Below are 22,669 nucleotides of genomic sequence, written 5' to 3'. Positions count from 1 at the left end.
TGCAAAAACAACAAGTGAATCAAGGATAACAAATGCATATCACAATCAAGGCTTAAGTCTCAATTGATTCTTTGTATTCACTTTTCTTTCAAAATGGCACTACACAATCAAAGTTATGCTTGCACAATTTCTCCAAAGCTCTCTTGCATACAATAAAAGATAGATTTTACAATGAGAGGGCACTCCATTATATAGGCAAAGGAGTTGAGAAAAAGATGGAGAAAAAAGTGGGAGCAACTCAACCAACTTTGACTGAGTCTAACTAAAAGAAAAATTATTGGATTATATGTTATTACACATGCAATTCGTATAACATGTAATTATACATTTTCATGCAATGCATCCTCTTTGATCTACAACATAAAAACAAAATAACAATCTTAAAGATTGGTCTTCAGTGCCTTGAATTTGATGATAACATCACGCACTGTATGAAGATCAAAAATCTTCATTGTCTTTGATATGACTGATTTCTTTGTACCAATGAAGGGCCCTTAGTCCTTACCTTAGTTTTACTGGTGTTGTGTCTTGTCTTGTTCTTTGGTTAGCGCTTTTGTTTGTATGCTCAGTCCCATAAACCCATGTGGTTTTTTCATTGGACATTAATACTGTTATCTTATCTAACTGCATTGGCATATGCTGATTTCACAACCTTGGAATTTGCCGCCAGAGAATCTTGCAAGAGCTTTGCTAAAGATTTCTACAAGGCAAACTTGTTCATTGTATGAGAACCAAAATTTTCAAAATCTAAATCACATCAATCCTAATTGTATATCCCGTTGTGATTTCTTCAACTGCAACCAAGTTATCATGTTCATCAAGAACTTCACATCCCATTTGTTCCAAATCACATGTTTCTAGTTTCTATCCCTTGACAATCTCCAAGGGCTGCTTGCAACTTTGGTATCAGTTTTCTCAGTGTCTCTTCTTTGTAGCCCATAAGTCCTTAGCACTTGTAGAACATTTCACAAAATGGGAGAACATCACATGTGACCATGGCGTCTAAATCAGATTTGGCAACTTCATCCCATACATTCACAATCTCTTTTAGGATGTCAACTACTTGACTTAAAGATGTAATCAGGTCATGCAACATTTCTTTTATACCCCTGATACATTCAAGGACTTTGAACGTATCTGTAATGGCATGTACCCCTTCAGAAATGACTTCTCCCATCCAAGACTTCACAATTTTTACTATCCCTTTCTCCTTCGGTCTCTAAGATACAACAACTACACGTGAGGATTGTTGTTGAATTACCTCATTTAAGTGAGCAACCTCCTACTTGAGCTGATTTTTCTTTTCCCATAATTCATGATTCCTCTTTGATATATTAGCAAGTGCATCTTGAGCATCCTATAAGCAACTCAGTCGTGACTATTTTTCAATGTCTACCTTGGTGAACTTGTAATCAGAATGGCTAAGTTCTTCAACTAGCTTGTTTACCAATGGTTTAACACCTTCTACAAACTTACTCTTTTCAAAATCAACTATGATTCTAAAAACAATCTTATCTTTCAAAGATTTAGACTTAGTTTTCTTTATAGGAAGATTATTTGGAGGTACCACAATCTTTCTTCTTTTCACCGTAATCTTACTCAATTATGCAAGCAAGCTGAAACTTTCGTTCATGTAAGCAGGTACAGTGGAGACCATTGGCATTAATCCTGATTGTATCTCCGTTGTGATTGAGCATGACTCAGTTTGCACAGCTGCAATCATGGGTGCATGATAAAAAGATTCTGTCAAGAACAACTCAACGCCAACCATAGAAGTGTCAAGTTGGGAAACTTGACCTTTTGTGAAGATTGGAAAATACTCAAGACACATTTCTGAGGATTTTGCATTGCTCAATTGCTAGAATGGAAGGTGTTGCCGAAGATATAGGGAGTATAATGTATTTACTTTCGATGATGGAATAGGAGGTGTGAAGACCATAGAGCATGAATCCACATCATCATCAATTGTACCTAGAAAAGGCGCCTCCTACATAGATGGTTCATAAGTTTGTGTAGGTATTGGAGGAGATATGATCATGACTTCTCTGTCTTCCTCTTCATCCCTTTTATCAGATTCTTCATTGGATTCTTGAGCTTGAGCAGGTTTTTGAGATGTTTTAAATACCTTTCCATCTTTCAATCTAAACATGAGGGATTTCTTCACATCGGAGGAGGATGCACCATCTTTACTCACAACTTTTAATTGCGCTTTTCTCCCAAATGGACCGAAACTTCCACAATCCAAACCCAACTTTGGATTTACCCTTTTGAGACCTTTGATCTTCAACCATTTGTTAGTGTTTGCCAAAATGGAGTGAAATCAATCAAGGATAGAGGTGCCTTCCTTTTGTTGCCATTGTATAGGAAAAGGACATTGTTTGTCAAAACCAGCCCGATGATATTCTGGATCAAGAACATTACCATCATCTTCAATTTGAAAATTAGATGTAATTTCAAGCATACTCAAATCAACAACCCACTGCAAAGTTAGCCTGCAATAGTCCATCTTCATAATATCCAACTCTATTCGCATATCAATCCAAACATCTTCTATATGATGGACATGAGCGAATGCCCTTTTAATTCTTGAATTCATTCCACAATAATCAAAGTCATATCTAACCTTGAACAATGTAAATATATTAGCAAGTTGAACATTCAAAGGCTCCATTGTGGCAAGTAGTTCACATAATATTTATCATATCAGATGTAATGTCCCCGTTCCTGGCCAGTCTATGCGATTGATAGAGTTGGCTCATCATAGCAACCCTCATGAATTGACAGGGCGTTTTGGGTGTCTCACTTATGGATTTACTATTTTTAGTAGTTGATATTCTTGGCAGTGCAATGGGTGGCTTGGCATTTGGTTGTCACTTGCGGTTGATCAGGCTAATAATTACATGAGCTCTTATTTATTTATTATTCAGTGAGTTGCATTATTATAATAATGTTTATATTATTATAATAATGACTTTTAGAAATATTTCTAAAAAACAAGTTGGAAAGTTTCTAGTATTGAGTTCTTTTGGGAAACTTCCACGTTTTCTGAAGTGGATTTTTTTTGTGAAGTGGAGTTTTATGTAAACTTTTGCAAACGGAAGCTTATAAATGAGAGCTCATTTCATTGGGAAAAACATGTTTGATTATATATTTGATTTTGTGCCTTTGTGGCTCTTTCTTGCGTTCTTAACTGTATCCCCTTGCTAATGTATAAGGGTTTGAAAATTCTTTTGCAACTTAGCTATTGAGGTATAGCTAAGTTTGCCCAACTTCTCTATTGTTCATCACTGTAGCTGAGAAATGTTTTCATTCCACTGCTGAAGTATAGTGGATTTGATATTTGCTAGCAATTTCTCCTATTGTTGTTTGTTGTGGCTAAGAAGAGGATTCTTTCTAGGTATTTCTAGTTAAATAAAAATTGATCAAACTTTCTCCAACTGTCTGATCTATGTCTACGGAGAATTGTGTGAAGGAAGAACTTTATCATATTCGAAAGGGAAGCAGGCAAGAGGGTTTGCTACCAGATTGAGTGTGGCAAAGAAGTGAATCGGCAGGAGAAGTTAGAGCTGCCGAACATTATTTGGGAGCAACGTTTTGAGGTTCTAGGAGGCTAACTGTGAACCAACACCATTTCCCTTGGTCTGGACAACATCCATTAACAGGTCTGCAATTCTAGTTCAATTGCGTGAGACTGCCCAGTTAGCAGCACGTGATTCGGCAACCAAGGCGACCATAGTAAATGCGATCTGCTATGTAGGTTCAGTGCTCAGCTTGGATCATTGACGACATACCACTTTGGACATCATGGCACCTTCTGCACTCACATGGTGATCAGCATATGTATTTCTGAGTTTGCAATTCACTCTTTCAAAGGGAATCAATAATGTTGATTGTGCCAATCAGGTTCTAATGGTTATTTATCTATTTCAGAATTTTATGAATGCAAATGACTTGAATTTTCAATTGCATTTGTGGTGGTTTCCTGCAAATTAAAAACTGCTCTTCATAGATCATTTGTTGTGTTTTGCACCTCAAATATATTTTCTATTAGCATTTCAATTAGAGCAAATAAATTGTGGAGAATTCTGAGAGAGCGTCATTCTGCAATATTGTTCATTGTCACTTCTTATATGTCTGAAAAGAATTTTAAAAAGGTATAGTTTTCGAAATCGGAAATAGAAACACAAAATCCAAACATTTATCATTCTCAACCAGCAAATTCGTGGAAGGCAACTAAGGGTTTTTTAAGTGGTATCAAAGCAGTTTCCTACCAACTTGCAGGAATTGGGCTGAGTTTTTATTTTATTCGGTGTTGTCTTTGAAAATTTTCAAATCTGATTACTAGTGTCCAGCATTTTAATTTCTCCAACTATTGACAGACATAGGACTGGCAATTCTAGAAGTCGGTGGAGTAATGAGGAAGTTAGTGTAAAAATGAATGTTTTGTAGGAGAGTATGGAGAAAATTAAGCTTCATCAACAAAGGTTGGTGGAGAGCTTGTTGAATCCAACGACAATTGAGAGGGCAGCCAGGTATATGTTTTTCGCCTTTAGAAAGCTGACATCAAGGTTGTAGGGCAGGAAGCTTGAGTTTTCCCTAACAAATGTCCATGATGTTGATGTTCCTTCTTTTAGTACGGCACCTGGTAGTCCTATCTGCAGTATTGATGATGGACTAGTTTCACAGGGACATGTGGATGTGTCTGTGATGGATAGCAACACTAAGCTTCAGCAGGTTGAGGCTCCCAAAGTAATCACTATGGTTAGTTCAAAGGCAGTTGATGATGTAGTTGTCATTGACTTGTTAGACTGACCAGAGGAGGGAGTTGTTATTGGCGACTTATATGTTAGCTACTATAGGGTTACTCCAATACAAGAGACAGTTGCTTCCTTAGGTGGGACCAAGGCACGTATGAAGTCACCCAACTATGATTTTGGTGATATAGGTGTTACAACGAAGTCAGGAGATGTGGATGCAGATGGTATGGACACATTTGATGATACTATGAGCTACACCGAGTATGATATCCCTTATCAGATATTGAGTGATGACTCCGAGGAGGTTTTTGATGAGTCTGAGGATTGATGTTTACATGATCTTACGTTTGAGGTGGAAGTTGAGAAATGCGAGGAGATTGATATTGCGAGGGCTTCCATTTCTTCGGATGTGGAGTTGAGCGAGGATGATGACACGTATGAGTGATCTTGTGGTGGGCAGTTCTAATTCAATTTCCTATCACAGTGCAGTTAGTGAGACAAAGAGATTGCATAGGAGTCAGGGATTACAAAGACATCATGTGACCAATCAGCTGAAGGTGAGTGATAATGACATTTCTTCAGCTCTTGGGCATCATGATGTTGTCTGTCAGATGCTAGCTACATCTGGTTGGGGTGCTCCTATGTCTGATGAGTGCAGTGATAGTACTCTTTCTCTAGCAGAGGTTCATGCGCTTTGAGAGGCTGTTAAGATCTTGAAGCATACTTACTCACAGCTAGTTGCTGACCAAGATTACCTTTTGGAGTGGAGTAGCACCTGTCAGGAGACATTGTTAAAAAGGTGTGGTGGTGGAGCTCACCCAAGAGCTTGGGGTGACTGTGAACTCTCTTCAGTGTACTCAGTTGGCTCTTCAGGAGTCACAGTCACGATTGGATGAGGTGACTGTGGAGTTGGGGCATGTTCGGACCACACCAGCCCCGGATCCAGTTCAGTTGCATATTGTGGTTGGTGGTGAGTTTACTTCTATGGTTGGGGCTAATGAACTTGATGATGCGGCCAACACATCCATCCAGGATATGGGTGCAGTAGGTACGAAGGAGATGAGAGTATCAGGAGACTTGGGCTCTCATGTTGATTTGCTTCCTTCTTCTAGAAGCGAATCTATTTCTTCATCTCATATAGCAAATAGCATTGGACAGTTTGCAATGCCACATTTTCAAAGGGAATAGTTGCGGGATGCAAGGGAGCAGGTGGATGCTTCCACATAATTTCTACTGTACAAAGTCCTTCATGGAGTATCTGTTGGAGAGTTTGGATGTGAGAGGATTCATATAGAGTGTCTAAGAGCACTCTCATCCGAGGCTCTCATGCTATTCAGAGGTTGGTGGGAAAGATTGTAGAGAATCTGTCTGCTATGCTTCCCCACAAGGATTTTGAGGTTGGGTTCGCTGAGAGGGTTGCCCAAGATCCTGCCCGACCAATCGTTCAAAGTCAGAGATTGGAGCCATCTTCTGATTCCTAGTTTTATGATGATGAGCCCTTGGCAGAGATTAGGAGTTTTTATCGACATTACACTGTGAGGAGTGCTCATCATTTTTCTTTTGACCCAAAGGTAGAGGACTTGGTTTCACGTCGGTGTGGGTTGGCCCCAGTTTTATACCATCCATTATGGGATGCGTTAGTACTATCTTTGTAGATGGGATTGACAACTACTTGCAATATCTACACACCCCAAACATTTTGGCAGAGGTTGGATTTGGTGTTAGTGATTCAGGTACTTATTGTTGTTACCATCTCCACAGTGCAGTTGGGTGTGATTATCAAGTTGATGGGAACTTAGGTGTGGACAAAGTTGGTATTTTAGTTGCATTGAGTTTCGACGGGTTGTTGCCTTCATCAGCACCTCAGGTTAGTTTTCAGATGATTCTAATGTTGACGTCCATTATTTGGGTGTTGGTGCTACAGGAGTTGCTTGTACACAATAGGGATGGTACACAGTTCTACCTTTGTGATCCAAGTGGATTGTGTGTTCACTTTGCTCCGGGATTGCTTGGGGACAAGCAATCTTAGGGAGGGAAGACTGTGATGTCCCTGTTTTTGGCCAGTCTCTACAGTTGATAGAGTTAGCTCATCATAAAGACCCTTGCTTGCTGATAGGGCATTTTGGGGTCTCAGTTATGGATTTACTATTTTTTATAAGTCTATTTCTAGTAGTTGCTATTCTTGGTAGTGCAATGGGTGGCTTGGCAGTTGGTCATCACCTGCAGTTGATTAGGCTAATAATTGCATGAGCTCTTATTTATTTATTATTCATTGAGTTGCATTATTATAATAATGTTTATATTATTATAATGACTTTTAGAAATATTTCTAAAAAGTAAGTTGGAAAGTTTCTAGTGTTGAGTTCTTTTGGGAAACTTCCACATTTTCTGAAGCGAAGTTTTATGGAAACTTTTGCCAATGGAAGCCTTATAAATGAGAGAGCTCATTTCATTGGGGAAAGACACATTTGATTATATAATTGATTTTGTGCCTTTGTGACTCTTTCTTGGGTTCTTAACTGTATACCCTTGCTGATGTATAAGGGTTTGGAAATTCTTTTGCAACTTAGCTGCTAAGGTATAGCTAAATTTGCCCAACTTCTTTACTATTCATCACTGTAGTTGAGAAGTGTTTTCATTCCACTGCTGAAGTATAGTGGATTTGATATTTGCTGGCAACTTCTCCTATTGTTGTTTGTTGTGGCTTAGAAGAGGATTCTTTCTAGGCATTTCTAGTTAAATAGCAGTTGATCAAACTTTCTCCAACTATCTAATCTGTGTCTGCGGAGAATTGTGTGAAGGAAGAAATTTATCATATTTGGAAGGGAAGCAAGCATGAGGGTTTGCTACCAGATTGAGTGTGGCAAAGAAGTGAATCGGTAGGAGAAGTTAGAGCTGCCGACCATAATTTGGGAGCAGCGTTTTGAGGTTCTAGGAGGCTAAACGTGAACTGACACCATTTCCCTTGGTTTAGGCGACATCAATCAACAGGTCTACAATTCTGGTTCAATTGCGTGGAGATTGCCCAGTTAGTAGGACGTGATTCGGCAACCAAGGTAACCATAGTACCTGTGATCTGCTATGTAGGTTTGGCGCTCAACTTGGATCATTAACGACATACCACTTTGGACATAGTGGCACCTTCTGCACTCACATGGTGATCATCATATGTGTTTCTAAGTTTGCAAATCACTCTTTCAAGGGGAAGCAATAATGCTGATTGTGCCAATCAGGTTCTAGTGGTTATTTATCTATTTCAGAATTTTATAAATGCAAATGACTTGAATTTTCAATCGCATTTGTGGTGGTTTCCTGCAAATTAAAAACCGCTTTTCATAGATCAGTTGTTGTGTTTTGCACCTCAAATATATTTTCTATCAGCATTTCAATTAGAACAAATAAATTGTGGAGAATTCTGAGAGTGTCATTTTGCAATATTGTTCATTGTCAATTCTTATATGTTTGAAAAGAATTTTAGAAGGTATAGTTTTTGAAATCAGAAATAGAAACCATAGTTCCAAGAATCACGGCGATTCACATGATTCACATGATTCGACGATTCGATTCAAGCCAAATGATTTTTTGTGAATCAATGAATCAGATAAGCGATAAAGGGTTTATGAAATAAGTTACTCACTAAATTTCAAGGGTTTTTTAGATTTGCCGATTCGTGGCCGATTCAATTCCGATTCATAGCCGATTCATGATTCGATTTGAGCTTGCCGGTTTCGATCCAATTCTGATTCTTGTTACTTTGATAGAAACACAAAATCCAAACATTTCTCATTTTCAACCAGCAAATTTGTGGAAGGCAAGTAAGGGTTTTTACATCAGAGCTGTATGGAAACTATTGCAATCTATCCAGGTTCCATTTAAGATCATTCAATTTAATTATGCAATTGTGAATTTCAGTGTGATAAATTGTAATTGAGTGGAATTGATTGTTAATGGATAAACTTAGAGGTTTGGTGTGAATCATTTCTAATTCCAGAGTTGTTTGTCTGCAAAGTTTATAGGGCAGAGCTGTATATCCATATTTGGTTTTCACCTGTGCAAATTACTTAGAACCAAATTGTTCTGAATAATACAAGCTCTTCATTGCATTCTCTAGTTGGTGATCAGAATTTAGAGTCATCTGTACAGTGATAATAGTGCAGCCTGCCAAGTGTTTGACAAAATGACTAATTATTGATTAGTTAAGAGAAATGATGTTTGTTAAAGTTATAACCAGCTAGGGGCTATTACAAAATCTTGAGTCTAGACTCTTGGTTGATCAAAATTGAATCATGAACTTAAGTAATTTACTGATTAGTTTCAATTTGTATATTTGTGTTTGTGAAGTTAGAAGTTGAACTATCACTGAAGTATGATTCAAAGGAATGATTTCTTTTTGTATATTTCTTGCATTTCTTTGCATTATATATCTATATATATCTCCAAACACATCCAAAATCAAAAAAAAAGAAATTGCACATCTGCATCTGCAATAACAACTTAGTTTTGTAGTAGTAAATTTTTACATCACAGAGAAACATATAAAGGCTCCTGCAGTTCTGAAGTAATATGTTTAATCGATGTCTCTGATCTTTTATGTTCACAAACTATACTCTTCAAAAAAGAATTTTGTAATATTTACTTTCTTTTTTTTGTGTGTGGTGTGGGTTGAGGTATGTTTCTTTCTTAAAATGCTAAATACTTCAAAAAGGCATTTATAATATATTTTTTGGAGGTGAGCTAGTGCACATGCTGGTGGCTACATCAAAGTTGGCATAAAATAAGAGAGTATTTTATTACTAATTTGAGCTTAAATGGTTAGTCCTTACAGCAAGCCACTCTCTTTACCTGCATGTTCAAAAGGTAGTTTGCTGAAGTTAAAAAATGAAAACCCATTTAGCACTATGCCATTCATACACAATATTTAAACCAAATCTTTGATACATTTTTTCAGCCTTTTTAAGATCACAATGAAGAATGGACTAAGTAGGGGAAAAGATGTCAAACCACGCCCAGCCCAAGTAATGTGTAAGTTGTTAAACCAAATCCAACTAATGCGGTTTTTCCAAATGCAGCCTGCAAAGAAATGGCATTTTGGTTTAGTAATTGATCTTCGTAATACTTAGCATCAAAATGCCTAAGGCATTCACCAACCTTAAGGCATCAAATTGGTAATGAGTACTACAATTTGTTCTCTATAAGATAAAACTCCCTTAAAGTTGATAATTACTCTTATAGTGTTATACCTTTAAACACTAGCAATACATAAATGATACAAGTTAGCAACAGACATGTCTTGAACAAGTGTTCATAAAAAGATTAGAATGCAACAAACCCCAATTTTTCCTTCCACTAAACATGGGATCCAAACAAAACAATATAGTAGCATAAACACTAGAATAGTGTATTTACAAAATCTTCAATTTGAAATGAAATAGAACCAGTAAGAATGCTAGAATCGTGTATTTATAAATCTTCAATTTAAAATCAAATGAAAATTATTTGAGGTTGCAAATGTCAAATACATTAGCACAATATAAATGAGAAAATTTGCATATTTAGTCAAGTGGAGAAGATTGCAATTACAGAAAGTGACAAAATCAAACATACTTAAGTTCATAGTGTAGGGAGTAGAGATGGCTGTTCCACTCAAAAAATGCATCTGTTCAGGAAATTGCTCATATCCCAGAAAAGGATCTCATAGAAGGTCGCTATACCATGTCATGAATCCTAAGGGGATACGCTGAACATGACACAACAATCTCCCCCTCAACATTACCTTAGGGAATTTGGATCTGCAACCCCACTATGATACCAATTGTTGAGAACAATTCTTCTAGGGGCCAGGGTGAATCAGATCAAGAGATAAAACATAGATCCATAATCAATTTAAACTTTTAATAAACATTATATAGCTTAAATTATAATGTGTGCAACTTGAAACTAAAACCAACAAGAGTACAACTACACAATCAAGCCAATGCATAAGATATATGTGGAAACTCAGTATGGCAAACCCATGGTGAGAAATATTTTTAGGATTTACTGTCCTAATGTAGTCTCACAAAAATCTTGATTAGAATATTTTAAGGGAACCAACCCTATGGAGTCACCAAACCACTTTTCTAAGAGCACCAACTCCTTCAAATAAGTGCATCTACTCAATAGCTTGAGAACCAACCCAACACCAATCAAAATTACAAATTAAAACTGACTTTAACTCAAAAGATTTACAACTAACAATATCAGCGATAGGTAAACAAAGAATTACAATCTGAATATTGCAAATATCCAGATATACAGTGTAGTATTGTGTCTTTTAATAACATAGATCTGCAAGTAATCTTTTGAAAACTTAATGTTGTTAACTGGGAACAAAAACTGAATTCTTCTAACTGATATCAACACCTTTCAAGATATTTTTGAAAGAGAACAGACTTGGGGAAAAAATGGTTGTTATAATTGATCTTTGCAAAACACTCCTACAATTTCATTCAACCCTTCTAATCAATTTATTTATGAAAAAACCTTCACACTTCTGATCACAGCATAAGTCTGCAAATATTCCTCTCACAGCCAACTTTTCATTCAAAAATTGTCTCTACTGCACTTCTCATTTATACTGGTTCCGACTTCTTCACAAAACTTTACATCAATAATAATGAAATATACATCTCAGAGCTGACATTTTCTTCACTGCATTTGATTCTCAACATTCAACTTTCACAGCATAAACTCCTATCTCCCATTGAACTGAAGAAAAGAATAACTAGTCCCCTCTATCTGTGAAAGTTTACATCAACAATGATGAAGCATACACGTATCTCAGGACTGATGTTTTCTTTGCTGCATTTGATTCTCAACATTCAATTTTCACAGCGAAAATTCTATCTCCGATCAAACTCAAGCAAAGAATAAATATTCCCCTCTATCTATCTGCATTAATTTCATATTCTTTTATCAGCAGGATCAATCAAAGGATATTTAGGCATCGTATAGTCATTTACCACTGACACTCACACATAAAACCCCGGAGAAGACACATAATTTTCCATTCTTACACTCCACGAAGCATAGTTGATATAGTAAAATAAAGGATCCTTATTAGAAGAGGGTCCTTCTAAACTAGCCATGTGTTCGATATCCACGATCTACTTAAGTCACCGGATACACTCATGACAAGTGTTGAACCAGAGTAGCAAAAGGCTATAGGGTTCGACCAATCATGCTGTAGATGACTCTACATCGGATTCCCAGGAGTCTTGACTTGATCATCCACCATCCCTTGTGGAGGGCCAGGCCACCCCACTGTTTGAGACACCAGTCGGAGATTAGGACACATTGTTCATGTGGAATCCTCTCTATCAACTCAACCTCTTTCCATATTATGTTGGTATTCTCTTTAGTTCTGCTGGAATATATTTTGAGAATGTTAAAAGAAAAAGTATTTAGTTGAAAAGATGTATTCCGTTTCTTATATAGTAGATCATTTATTTCCTTTCCTTTTAAAGAAGTAAATTGATAAATGTTAGTTTATCTCAAATAATTAATCTTGTTAAGTATAAATTTAAGTGTTACTATTTCTATGCCATGTTCTTTTCATTTCAAAAACAATATAGCTATACACTTAGAACTCTTAACTTAAACAAGTACATCAGAAATTAGCGAAGTTTTGTTATAAATTTTTTAGTCCGATTAAGTCTTTCGAAGCATTTGGCGCTGATACCAATTGTAGGGAGTTGAGCTGGCTATTTCTCCCAAAAAGATGCATCTATTCAAGAAAGTGCTATCATCCCAATTAAAGATCTTATAAGAGGTTGCTATACCATGTCAGGAATCCCAAGGGGGGATATGTTGGACACATTCTAACACATAGTTATATGGATTTATACCTTCTCACGAGATGATAGTGAATTACCTAAATGAAGCAAGTTTCTTTGAGATTAATATTTGTTGATAGCATGAAGGCATTTTGAATCAGGGCAATGCATTTTTCACTCTTGGTGCAAAAGTGGAAAACTGAGAAAGAGCTAAAGAAATTAACAATTAGCAACTATTTCCAGCAATGGCTAAATGGCTAGGGACTGAAACATTAATAGGATGACCAGTATCCAAGATTTATTTATCCAAGGCAACTAGTACAATCTTTTCAAGTCTAGCCTACATAATAACAAAAAGTTGGCATTCATACCTCAAAATTATCCTCGTCCATTCACAAAGCTCTTACAATGAGTGTCTTTTAAACTCATCCCAGCACACTTTGGATGACTTTGGGTATAAAACATAGTTACACCGCCCTGGGAGACGGAGGGACGGGGGGACGGGGGGACAAGTTTTCGAAACGAGGGGACAGAGGGGCCTTGATTTGGGGACGGTAGGGGGACGGCGGCGAGGGATGGGGGGGTGGCAAAAGGAGCAGGGGTGTATATACTATACATATGGTATAGTATATGCCATATCAACTGGAACATCATGATTCATGATCAAATGACAAACAAACAATGAACATTGAACATTGAACATCAGCAAATAATAAATATTAGTCTAGACTCTATATATCAGCCTTCAAATCAATAGTATGAGTATCTAGATTCTACTATCTAATAGTAATCAACGATCATATGAGTCATAACATAAAGATGATTACAATAAGTATCATGTGCCATGAATCATGATATCAAAATAAGTATATAATGCAAACAAAAACTACAAGTCTCCAAGAGTCCAAATCAAAATGTCAAATCAATGAAGGAGACTCCTTGGCGTCCCCCCACACCCCCACACTCGAAAACGTCTCCCCCGTCTCGGAGACCTCTAGCTGTCTCGAAGACATCTCGCTGTCTCTAGCAGTGGTGGCACTCTAAGTGGCACCGCCCAAAATGCCGAGATGTCGTCCCACCATCTCGGGGATGTCCCCGTCTCCGAAATGGCCCATTTTTTTTTTTGGGGGGGGGGGGGGGGGGGGGGGACGCGTCCCCGTGTTACACTGATATAAAATGATAGTTGCAGGATATGATCGAAGAATAGATAACAATTACTGGATATAAGAGCTCTTGGCTCCGGTTAAACTTAAACCTCTCTTTCCTCTATTAAAATATTTAGATGTTGAATTGAGTTTCTGTGAAACGCCCTCAATCAGGAGTGGATGAGAATGGTATCAGGTCTGTTCAGTAAATGACAGACTGTTAAGTAAACAAGGATTTTTTCAGGTAGTAAAGAAGCTTGAGAAGGTAAGCTCTGGACTTGATCAAATAGGCTGCAAATTAATTCATGCAATAAAACAATCGACATGCAAAGAATGCAATGTTTTGAAGGAACATGATTTCACTTAATACCTTTGCACATGCTGCCTTATTATTTGAGATCAGTAAGATGATCAAGTAACTTCCTTGAAGAAGTGGAACACAAACGAGAAGACACAAGAAATAAGTTTCAGGTGTCAGAGGTTGGTAATTTGGATACACAGAGTATCTAGAGCTTTTGTATGAAAATGCCAATTTCAAGAAAGTGCCAGTTTTCGAACTGCTGAAATAAGAAAGTCACATTTGTTGGGGCAATCATGACAAAGGTGGCAGAAAACATCCAAAAACAATTCCTCTTTCTATTGGTTTCTCCCTTACTACAAACTTAAATGTTCTAGCCTAGATCATGTGTAAATGACCACAAAAGCAAGAAAGAGTTATTTGAGCTTTGCTTGAACTCTAGTTAGAGTTCATAGTTTAGCAAAAAACATTTTCATAGGCAAACAAAGGAAACTGATGCATAGGAGATCTGTTGTAGTGGTCTTTAGAGACTGAAATGAGTTCAAGTCGGTTCTACGCTTGTAAATTCCCTACCAAATATTCCAACAAAATTGCAATTTTTTTAATTTTCTATCCCTAGACAATTCAGCAAACAATTGGTGAAGCACTGAATCTTTGAAAGTACTTACCTAATTTGTACCTGAAAATTTATCCTTTTTCCCACACCCATGTCTTGTGAAAATATGTCAAACAATTAGCATGTTTCAGAGTGTGTAATGTTTAATTGTGTTGTCCTCAATTTTGACATCACAAAAATTGAGGCAACCCTACGGAATCTTATCATGGATTCGTAAGTGCATCCTCTTTGTTTCAATACATTAATGAGGCATCATGAAAACAATTCATTATCCCTATTGTTCTTTGTGTAGTCTTGGTTATGTGTTCTTTGAAGAATGTTCCATTGAGATCATCCCTAATTGTTTTTAGGTAAGAGTTTTCCTTCTTGCACTTCAAACACTCCACTTTTGGTGAACTTTCCATCTTTTATATGTTTTTCTTTGAGTTGTAAATAGTGTTTTCTCTTGTTTTTTCCATAGGTGAATAGCCCTTGGAATTCTTCTAGATTTGAGCTAGCTTAGGTTGAAATTGAAGTTGTCTAACTCAAGTTATAAGGGAAAAAGTGGGGTTTTTCAGGTCAAATTCGTATTTTTATTAAAAACCTCATAAAAGTGGGTTTTTTATTGACAATTGCACAATATAAAATTATATTTGATATTTAAAGTGGATTTTGTGGTCCATTTTAAAATTTCAGCTCATTTTGAGTTGATTTGACCATTTTTTTAATGTTTTATGAAAATAGTCTTTTTCAAGATTATTTTTCATGTTACCTTGTTAAAAACTATTGTTAAGTATTAAATATAATTACATGAGACCACCGAAGTGCATATAGTGGCTATTATTTCATTTTGCATACATTAACATGCAAATTACTTCATGAAAATCCACTTTCAATAAAATCTAAGTCCCAACATCATTAAAAGAGTGTTTTTAAAAAGTGATTGCATATGTATTTGTGTTTAAGAATCATTTTTAATAATTAAATGCACATGTTTTAAGTCACCATTTAAAGTGGTGATTTTGGACCTAAATAATATGTTTTTAATTATAAATATGTTTTCCTTTATAGCTCAAGGCAAAAGCGGCGATTTTGAAGAAAAATGCATATGTTTATAAGTTTAGAACATATGTCAATGCATCTCAAAAACGCGTTATGTTTTTGGTCATAAAGGAAAGATTCAAAAGTGGCAATTTTCTTTGAGAATGCATGTATTTTGAAATATGTATAAGACCCTTAAAAGTGCATTTTGACTTAAAAACACCTTATCTCTTATAGTGGCAATTTCTAAAGGAAATACATGTTATTCGTAGCATGTAAATGTTCTACTAAAGAGCGTTTTTTGTTTGCATGAGGCTGAGTGACGATTTTTTGATGGAAATGCATATATCTCAATATGCTATGATCTTCAAAAAACACATTTAGTCTTACAAACACCATATCTTCTCATAGGCAGCGATTTTGGGAGCTTTTCCATATGTTTTTTTATCGTTTTACAAGCTCAATCTTGCCCTAGATGTCATTTTTATATACCTTTGCATTTGAAGTTGCTAGGTCAAAGTTGTTCCACATTTTGGGCATTGCATTTCTCTAATCATATACACATGTCCAAATTCTAACCTTAAAATGAGGATTTCGAAATCTATTTAAGTCTAGCTTTGGGAAACTCCAAGATTCAAACATCTCTTGGATGTTTTCATATTTGCTCATGCTTTTACAACGTTTTTGTTTTTCTCATTTTTGGCAAAGTGAAGGTAATTTTTCTTGTGTATTTTCTCTAAGGCATTTGTATATTTTTTTGAATGTTCATGCAAGCCACTAAAATTTTCATTATCAGATTTGTGTGGTTTTCATTCTTAAAATTGTTCCTTCTATCTCTCGTCTTCTTCTCCAAGTTGCATACGCAAGATCTTATCTTACTTGCATATGCAGTTGGGTGTAAAATCTCGTTCTAAAAAGATAAGTTTCCTCTTCCCTTACATGCCAATGCAAGGTAACACCCCACCATTACACATTTCATGTATCTCCATATGGCTGCCCTATGGATAAAGTCTTTGTCACATACTTGCCAGATAATATCTCACATTTTGCACTTATTTAAACATATGGTGTTCAATGTCTTATTCATTTTTCTCCTAGTTCACTCAAATCCAAGCTTGCTGGCTGCATATGCAATTCATCCTAAAAAACCGTTATGGGCGAATTTACTCACAATTCAGCCATTGTGAGTTTGACCCATTTGTTCATTATCCATTCTCTTTCATCCATTTTTTCCACTTATACTTCGTTCAAAATCTATCAAAATCTTGCTATGGATCCTTCACATGCTAATGTTCTCATTCTATGGGATTTTCGTGTAACAGTTACACAAGCATACCATTTTGCAATGTCAAGATAATCTACTCCAGCAAAGGGCAAAGACAAAAAGAAGATGAGGTACTAGTATGATTAGCACCATAACTCCATTCCTTCATCACAAGTAAACTCATAATGTGATGAAGTACGGGATATTGATATTTATCTTATGAACATTGAAGACTTTCTTGCAAGAGTTGAGGCTTCAGATACCAAGCAGATGGTGGGGATCAAACAAAATCATATTCATCATTTGTCTACCTTCCCCTTCGTGGCTCATGAACCGGAATTCATCATTGCTTGTGCAAGACATTTTGATGCTACTTCACAGACCATTAAAGATCAAGATGAAAAAACTATCATTAGGCTTGATCTCAAGACTATTGATCGTATATTTCATATATTCCCCATCTTTTAGACCCTCAATGGAGTTCTTAGCTTTTCATTCTCCAAAGTCTAAGTGGAGAAATAAGGAGAAATAAATTATATTAAAGTCAATAAATAAATAAATCTAAAGGTGACTTTATATTTAATTAATTTAATTTTCTAGAAGCACAACTAATTATTGTATTGGAAAGAGGGAAGCTTCTAGAGAGTGCATTTTCTAGAAGCACAACTAATTATTGTATTGGAAAGGGGGAAGCTTCTAGAAAGTGCAATTAAATAATATTTTATTTCCTTCTAGAAGGGTGAAGGAAAAGAATAAATAGAGACGAGAGCTTCATTGTTAGGCATCCAATTATTGTCAATTGCATTTGATATAAACTTGGAAGAAGAAACTAAGGGTTTCTGATTTCAGTTAGCCATTGGAGAGAGTCAATTCTTCAGTGTTGCAACCATTTGAGGTGGTGAAATATCCATTGAATTTGGCATTCAGGACAGCTTCATTCTAGAGTTCTATTTGTGCTTAAATTGGGGAATACATTTATTGTTGGCTACTATAGTGTTGTGAACAGAGCCGTGAACAGTGTCGTGAACAGTACCTGCGCTACAGTACTTGGCTTGACTATGATTGCAATTTCATCTCCTTCATTGAGCAATTTGTATATCAAGTTCTACAATCAACTTGCATCATTTAAATTGGTCATTTGGCATTGTAAAGGTGGCTGTCATAAGTAGCTATAGATGCACATTTTATATCAGATTTATAATTTCATTTCTACTCAATTTTTTTTGGGGTTGCAAAGCCAAGAGCCTTGGAATATTATGTTAAGCATTGAATTAGAAAATATCTCACTTAAGGAGCAATAAGTTGCAGGTCTATATATTTGATGCAATGTGCATATTTATATCTTCCATGATTGACATAATAGTATGCATGCCAAGTGTTTGACAAAATACCAATGGGCTCTAAATGCACATTTTTCATTTAGAATTCATCTATTTGCATTTAAAAAGCCAAAAGAGAATTGCATATGCATTTAGTCCTTTTCTTAGATATAGTAGTAATTAATTACAGGCTTTTAAATTCCCTTTCATATCATTTCAAGCAAGCATAATCACTCAGAAACAGCAAGCATAGATATCGTATTGGAAGTGTTTGACAATATTCCTTGAGCTAAAAATCAGTCAGTTTGGGCAAGGGATATTACAGTGGTATCAGAACTTGCTTGTAATTTGTTTGACAAAATGTCAAACAATTGAATTTGAGAAGGATTGGTGCTTCGCAAAGTTATAACCGGTTGGGGTTATTGTAGTTCCTCATACTCCAGTTGTTACACACATCATAAGATAGAAGGCTATGGGGCAATGGAATGAGGATACTTCATTTTGCGCCAAGTTTGTGAATGATAATTGGTTGATTACCAAGAAACCAAATCTTGTCAAATGGTCGGTCAAGGGAGTCCGCAAATGTGATTTTAAAGAAGAAATCAATGACCTCATCACACTTCTCAGCTGCTTGGCACTACTCAAGGATTCAAACAACTTTGAACCCAGGATGTACAAGTACATCTCACTCATAATGCGGTAAAAAAAGAACATGTTTTGGGATGGTATTGGTGAGTGATTTCATATGCGAACAATTGGTGAATGTTCTATCAATTGGTGTTTTCAACACGAACTCCTACATGGTATACATTGTTGCTGCTCTAGGTACTTTCTTTGGGTAATCAACTAAGCATGATAGGTCTATAGTTCATGTGTGGGAATGTTATGAACAACTACCTTTGAAACAAAGTCGGATACACTTCAGAAGAGTTCAGGATGCCTTCTTTAGGCATTTTATGTGCTAGTTTGATGTAGAGCTTCCTAACAAATGAGTATTTGATGAGGTATGGAACAAGGTTAATGAGTATGGTTGCATGTTTTTACAATTTTCCAACTTTACATATTTTCGGGTTGGATGTTTTGAAGGAGAATCATACACATTACCAAGGTATCCTATTGATAGAATTATACTGATGGAGTTAGCAAGACAGCTTATGGAAGTTCAAGCTTATTAGTCTAGTTTTGCACCGCCCCGGAGTGGGAATTTCATCTCAAAACCCATTAAAGATTGGAGAATATTCAATTGACATTGTTCTTAAGGCCAAGTATATGGAGTTTGAACTTTAGAGGATTACACTAAAAATATTTGTGGCCAGAAGTTGTTTTGATTGCAAGGGATTGCATGACAAGATAAGGAAGCAATTCTTGCACATACATCATTTAGAAGATCTCTGGATTGATACACGTACTGAGGTCGAAATACGACGTATGGATTATACCCGGTTAACTATGAAGCAAACAGAAAATTTCCATTTGGCATAAATTCTCTCTGGATTTGAAGATAATGATCAAATCCTAGATCCTAAATATTTTCAACATGTTACCCATTCTTCCTCCTATATGGTCATGCAAAGAAAATACATCCATTTGGGATAGATTTCAGTCTATTCTCACTAATAGTAACTCATGGATGAAGAGAAGAGGTCTTAAATGCATAAAGATAAAACCTAGTAAAGAATTGATCCTGCCGGTCCGATTGGTTTGAGATTAGAGATAAAGGGTAAATGAAAAGATGGTACATCCTCATCTACATTTGAACTCACTATACAAAGTTTGCCTTAGTTTTCTATCAAACGCAAAAAAGATTCAAGATTTCTTGAAGTGAAAGAGATTGGATCTCAATCAATTCAAGTTGACTCAAGCGATGATTAAGCGAGGAAATCAAAGGAATCATCCCCTTTTGCTTCATATCCTTTGGATGTTCTTGCTGCAACCTCTATTCCATATTCAGCTCTAGGGTCAGACGAATCTCATAATTCGCCTTTAGGTGTTGTTATGAGAGCATTCTCTGTTAAGCATTCATCCTTCGAGGATTCCATGACTATTACAACATTTTTGACTGTATCATCAGCTGCTCTTGCATTAGAGGCACAAGGAGATCAATATGATTTTGAAAATGCATTTGATACATATTCTTTGTCTATTCCTTCTCTCACTATTCAGTCTACAACATTGTTGGATGTTCATGCAACTTTAGATCAGTTTGAACAATTTATGACTGAGGTCACACATAGCACTCCTTTTGTGGCCATTCAAACTGAGACGCTAGCTATAGTTACTGTTGTAATGATTCTGAATTGACTATGGTAACTACTATTTTAGCTAGTGCATCTTCTTTCAGTCTTCCTCCATGGTTGAGTGTTATTACACAAAAAATAAAGAAAGAAGAAATTCCTCTTGAAGAAGATGACAGACAGATAAGCAAGCCAAAGGTTTCAAACAACAAGAAGGCTAAAACAGTTTCCTGAGTGGTAGTTGATGATAACCATATCAAGTATGCTAAAGTTAAAGTTAAAGTTCTGAGAGACAAGTTTTCCTTATAGGGTAGCACTTCTCTATTGAACAGAATACAAGGCCTATAAAATGGAGATCTGACCTGTATGATGTCATCACAACTCAACCATTTGTGGTGAATTTTAGATATAGGAAGGAAAAGAAGTGAGTACACAAAGTCTGCATTGATAATTAAAGTGCACACTTCTATGCAAATGCCGAAACAGCTTCCAGCAACCCTTTAACACAAAGGCTCCTAGTTTTGTCACACTATCCGAGTAAAACAATTTGCAATCATATGCCCCAAACACTAAACATAATCCTGTACCTCCACATCCAACTGATAAAACTTTATATGTGTGCTATGCAAAGCAGAAGAAACATATTTGATACTCCTTATTATCACACCTCCAAGAAATGATAATCACTGGAAATAATCAGATCCTTTGACCTATGAAAACCTTGGAATACTGACGAAATAATAATATTCCAAGAAGAATTTGGCAAATAGTTAATCCTTCCCATGATAAACTTATAGTTCACATCTTTATTGTAGCCGCAGTCACCCAGTTATGATTGGAGTGTCTTTCCCAATAATGTGATGATTAGCAGCCAATTCATTTAGTAGATATAGTTATCAATATCTCACCTAGTGATAATCATTTCCTCATTTCCTCCTTGAGACAAGTCATATGAATATTCTGCAATTTCTCAATAATATTATTGTATTCAATATGAAATGAAGCTTACAATGCAGATAATGCTTCCCAACACTACTCTAGTCGAGAAAATATTCCACATTTTCTTTAAGAATCTTAATTATTACATAATCAGAAACACATTCACAAAGTCTAATGACCCTACTCAAATTTGGTTGAAAACTTTTGATTTTTGGCCTTGGAAATTTTGTCAAACACTTCACATACAAGGGTCATATGACTGATATAACATTTCAATTTGCTTTAATGACTCTTTTCTTCAATTAGCATTAATGAGAATGTTTGCAAGAAGACTCAAATTGACTAAACAATGACCTAACATGAATGTGCAACTTATTTTGACAATATTCAATGCATATATGTGACTGAAACTACTTGCAATATGCAGCTACAGCAACTAGTAATTATGACAAACACTTTGGATGCAACCTAAGATGGCATTAATGCACTTACAACCTAGTGGCATTAATACAAACACTTGGTATGCAAAATTATAACATTATTTATGTCAAAAAGAGAACCTACAGCCAATTGACATTTTGTCAAACAATTGGCATGCAAACTAATAAGTTGATCATGAATGATAAAAACATATTGAATGACAACTATATCAGACTAGCAACTTATGTCTCCTTTATTGCACATATAATGTCAACTACAATGCTAGTATGAAATGGCCAAGACTCTTGGCATTACAACATATGCAAACTATGTAATTTTTTTAGTACAAATGCAGCCTTAGTATGAAATCTAAAATGCAATATATATGCAACAATGGATTTGAAAAACCTAGTACACAAATTGTAGAAGAGCTGGAGACTTGATTGCAACACTTGTTGATGATGAAGACCCCTCCAAATGAAGAAATCGACTCCCTTGAAGTGTCGCCCCTATTCTTGCCTGGCAATACTTTAGATAAATAAATGCAGACTCTAGGCTCCTCAGATTTGTCCTTGGAATGATTGTCTTGGCAATAGCAATTGAATGCAATAATACCCAGAACCATAGGATGCTTCAATGATGAGCTATGAACCAAAATGTCTTGCAAATGGTGCCCTTCCTGTAGTATATCAAACCATTGAAATTATTTACCAGCAACCTGATAGCTACTCCAAAATACGCCAAAACAATTGTCAAGCTCTCGCGCTCCAATCCTATACCAAAATCGATGCAAAATGAAGCTTCCCTATGCAAACCCATACCTCCCATATGCTGATAACAATG

General features: G+C 36.1%; 1 protein-coding gene across 1 annotated transcript in view; it reads right to left on the bottom strand.

Annotated features, from left to right (window-relative positions):
* EGY1 (Peptidase M50 family protein) overlaps positions 1-22,669 on the bottom strand; it is a 192,880-nt gene that overhangs the window by 21,785 nt on the left and 148,426 nt on the right. Inside the window, exon 8 of the mRNA XM_089822253.1 lies at positions 9,759-9,827. Within this exon, the coding sequence (XP_089678379.1) occupies positions 9,759-9,827 (69 nt within the window). The remainder of the gene's footprint in view (positions 1-9,758; positions 9,828-22,669) is intronic.

The sequence above is a fragment of the Cupressus sempervirens genome, chromosome 3 (genome assembly GCF_028749045.1).
Source record: "Cupressus sempervirens isolate cs-2001-9-10 chromosome 3, ASM2874904v1, whole genome shotgun sequence".
Classification (NCBI taxonomy): domain Eukaryota; kingdom Viridiplantae; phylum Streptophyta; class Pinopsida; order Cupressales; family Cupressaceae; genus Cupressus; species Cupressus sempervirens.
The sequence above is the reverse complement of the archived record's forward strand: the minus strand, read 5'-3'. Positions and strand labels throughout refer to the sequence as shown.